The sequence below is a fragment of the Macrobrachium rosenbergii genome, chromosome 52 (assembly GCF_040412425.1).
Source record: "Macrobrachium rosenbergii isolate ZJJX-2024 chromosome 52, ASM4041242v1, whole genome shotgun sequence".
Taxonomy (NCBI): Eukaryota; Metazoa; Arthropoda; class Malacostraca; order Decapoda; family Palaemonidae; genus Macrobrachium; species Macrobrachium rosenbergii.
In genome coordinates, this window is record NC_089792.1 from 15,558,818 (window position 1) to 15,561,920 (window position 3,103).

At 38.3% G+C, this 3,103-nt stretch overlaps 1 protein-coding gene across 1 annotated transcript in view; it reads left to right on the plus strand.

The window, feature by feature from the left end:
- Positions 1-1,693: 1,693 nt before the first annotated feature.
- LOC136833855 (uncharacterized) overlaps positions 1,694-3,103 on the plus strand; it is a 22,872-nt gene continuing 21,462 nt past the window's right edge. Inside the window, exon 1 of the mRNA XM_067096157.1 lies at positions 1,694-1,990. Coding sequence (XP_066952258.1) covers positions 1,702-1,990 — 289 coding nt within the window. The 5' untranslated portion in view covers positions 1,694-1,701. The remainder of the gene's footprint in view (positions 1,991-3,103) is intronic.

Consider the following 3,103-nt stretch of genomic DNA (forward strand, 5'->3'; position numbering starts at 1 on the left):
CAGCTGATCCTTAGTCTGACAGAATTAATTTTGCAAGCTTTTTGCAAGAAAATTATCCTTACGGATAAAAATATTATAACGATGTAGATAGGTATATTTTCGTTTGAGAGTTACAGATAACGTACAGGTACAATGTTTTGAGAAAATTAAAACAAACTAAAAAAATCAAAGTAAAATGCTACATGCAAAAGTATCGAATCCTGCTGATCAAAAATTGTTCATATTGGATACAATGAGTTTAAGAATATAAACTCCAATACGACCTAAGGATGTCGGAAACCTTGGTACCTTTATTAGCTGTGAAGGCCTCTGTCTAAACCAAATCACGCAAGAAACGGAAGAGAAGTGACAGTTCCCAAAATAGACATCACGGAACAAAAGAGCCAGTTCGTAAAATTACGAGTTCGAGGGACTTTGTCTACAAAGTTAAACGTCTATACAATGCAGCTCTGTAATATGCCAACGAATGAAGTTTTATTCGCGAGGATTTCACGACTACAAGTTTCAAATCCCGAAAGTTCATTATGACACGAGTAAAAATGTTACCTACTATTGTTTGCTGTACTGCTATACTTTCAAGTTACTTCAGAGTAATTCAGAGTAATGCATTAGTTCTTTAAAGTAATGCATTAGTTCTTTAAATTTCAAATATATGTTTTCACATTTTCTACATACTGGGGAAAAGAGTATTTTCAGGTAACTTCTGAGGTTATGACAATCTATCAGAAATACGGTATACATATAAAATTAATATTTTGAAATGTAAACAGTCTGTGAAGGAACTCGCATTTATGAAAGATGGTCCTTTACTTCTTTACCAAATAATAATATTTAAAACGTTCCAGACGAAATTTCTGCGGCTAATTCTTATCTTGGAATAAGTAACGTAATAAGGGTTACATGTACTTAAAGCAATAGCGAGAGGTAGGGGGAGGGGGGGGGTTGGAGAACATTCCATGTGTGTTACTAAAATAGCCTCTAGTGGAAGCAAACTTTCTAGTCAAAATCCTGAAGATTTAAAATGACTGTAAACTGACATTAAAGGACTGAAGGGGACAATCCACCATGATGCCTACTACTGTTTTTTCCTGAATATGTTTTGCTGTTTGACAAGGATGAAAAGATTAGGGATTCATTAGGTTTTTCGGTCTGTTCTTGGATTTTCGGAATCATTTCCTACACGATCATTAGACTATTATCATATGGTCATTTTGCAAAGTTTAACTGGTTTCAGAAAAACTCGTAGGGATGCGTTATGAAACAAGTAATGAAAACGCAATTTATAAATTATTTCAATCACAGCTCATGGCATATAGTTACCCCCACGCCCTTCATACCATCCACTGCACCCAAACGCCTGTGGCCGAAATTTTCTGTTGTGGCCGTAGCCCCGCCCCCAAGGCTAACCTTCTCTGGACCATGACCAAGTTACCACGCCCCCCCACTATTTCGGGACTTTTCAAGGACATATATTAATGGCTGCACGAGCAACCAGTCATCATTCCAACTAGACAGTGTTCAACAACAAGATGACATTTTAATGGAAACTGACAGGCCAAAAAGTGATACGTCAACAGATATATACAAAGGGTAAAATTGAGACACTATATTCAACATCTAACATAAGTGAAAAGTTCGGGAACACTGCACAACTGTGTATATCCATAAAGAAGGAATACAAAGGAACACTTACGAGAAGACATGAAGGCACCGAGGCTCTTCCAGAGGCTGACGAAGATGGCGGTGATCCCTCCTCTTCTGATCATTCTGACGGTCGTCCTTCCGCTCGTCAGTTCACTAGTCACTTACGCCTTCGTTTCTTTGCCCGACAACTCGATCTCTCTGGACCTGACCGGTTCCCTGCTTCTCCTGTTGGTGCTTTTCAAGATCCTCATTCTGGGATCGCTGGGCACCTTTCCCATCGACTTGAACGCCTTTTTCCAAAAACGGAAAGGAAGACGAGCGGCGCGCCATCTGATGGATGGAGTAAGTAACCTGTGATTAACTACTTTTCAGTATTTCAATGGAAATTCGAGCCAAATGCAAAAGGATAAGATACAGTGTTTATTTAAATAACAATTAAGTATAGGAAGAGTATAGAGTCTATAACAGCATGGGTGCCATTTCATTGTAACGAAAAAATAGTTAATACATTTCAGCAATATAGATGGATAAACAAAATTACACGCTACGCTTAACTATATGCACTGTAAATACAGCTTGTGCTTTTGAATGTGGTTGAATTTGTATAAATACTTACACAGAGGCGGTTCAAGAATTTTGTTGCTATTATTAGCGAAAGAACAAGACCTCAGTTTGGCATTTTCATACAAAATTCGAGTAATGTTATTACCCTTGATGGAGACAGTTATGTTGCTAGAGAATTCTGTTTCACTCGTATGAGAGAGAGAGAGAGAGAGAGAGAGAGAGAGAGAGAGAGAGAGAGAGAGACAGAGAGAGAGAGAGAGATTTTCCTTCAGTGCTAGCACACTTTCAAAGAAATAAACAATTTCTTTGCATGGGGTGACTTGAATAAAAGAGAGAGCAGTTCCTGCTACATCCATCCTCATATCGCCTAAATCAAACGTAAACCTCCGTGGTAAAACACACAAACAAACAAATACATAAATAAATGGACAAATAAAGCCTTTCCCAGCTCCCTTACAAGCCTCATTAGCAGAAACACAATCTACTCTTTGACATGTACTGGACTAATTAGGCTATCTCCTCTACGCACGTGCGCCCACATACGCCCAGATACGTCCACACACTCACTCTCCCTGTTATTCCTCTACTATGCTTGCTCATCCACATCTGGGTGGTCCAAGTGAGGACCTCGGAGATTCTGCACACGATTTTCTTAAAAAAAAAACTCTAATTTCATATACTTAACCAAATCGACGCATCTCAGCAAATAGTTTTCTCAGCTCAAAAGAACGAGGAATTACAGGGATAATAGTTTCTTGTCATTTTAAACTGGTAAAAGTCTTGATTTTGTACTTCTGGGCCACTAACTTCTGAGCAGTATTCGTTTCAAGTGATTATGTTATGATCAAACCATTTTTATAAGACTTTTTCGTGGAAGTATAAAAGACACGTTAGA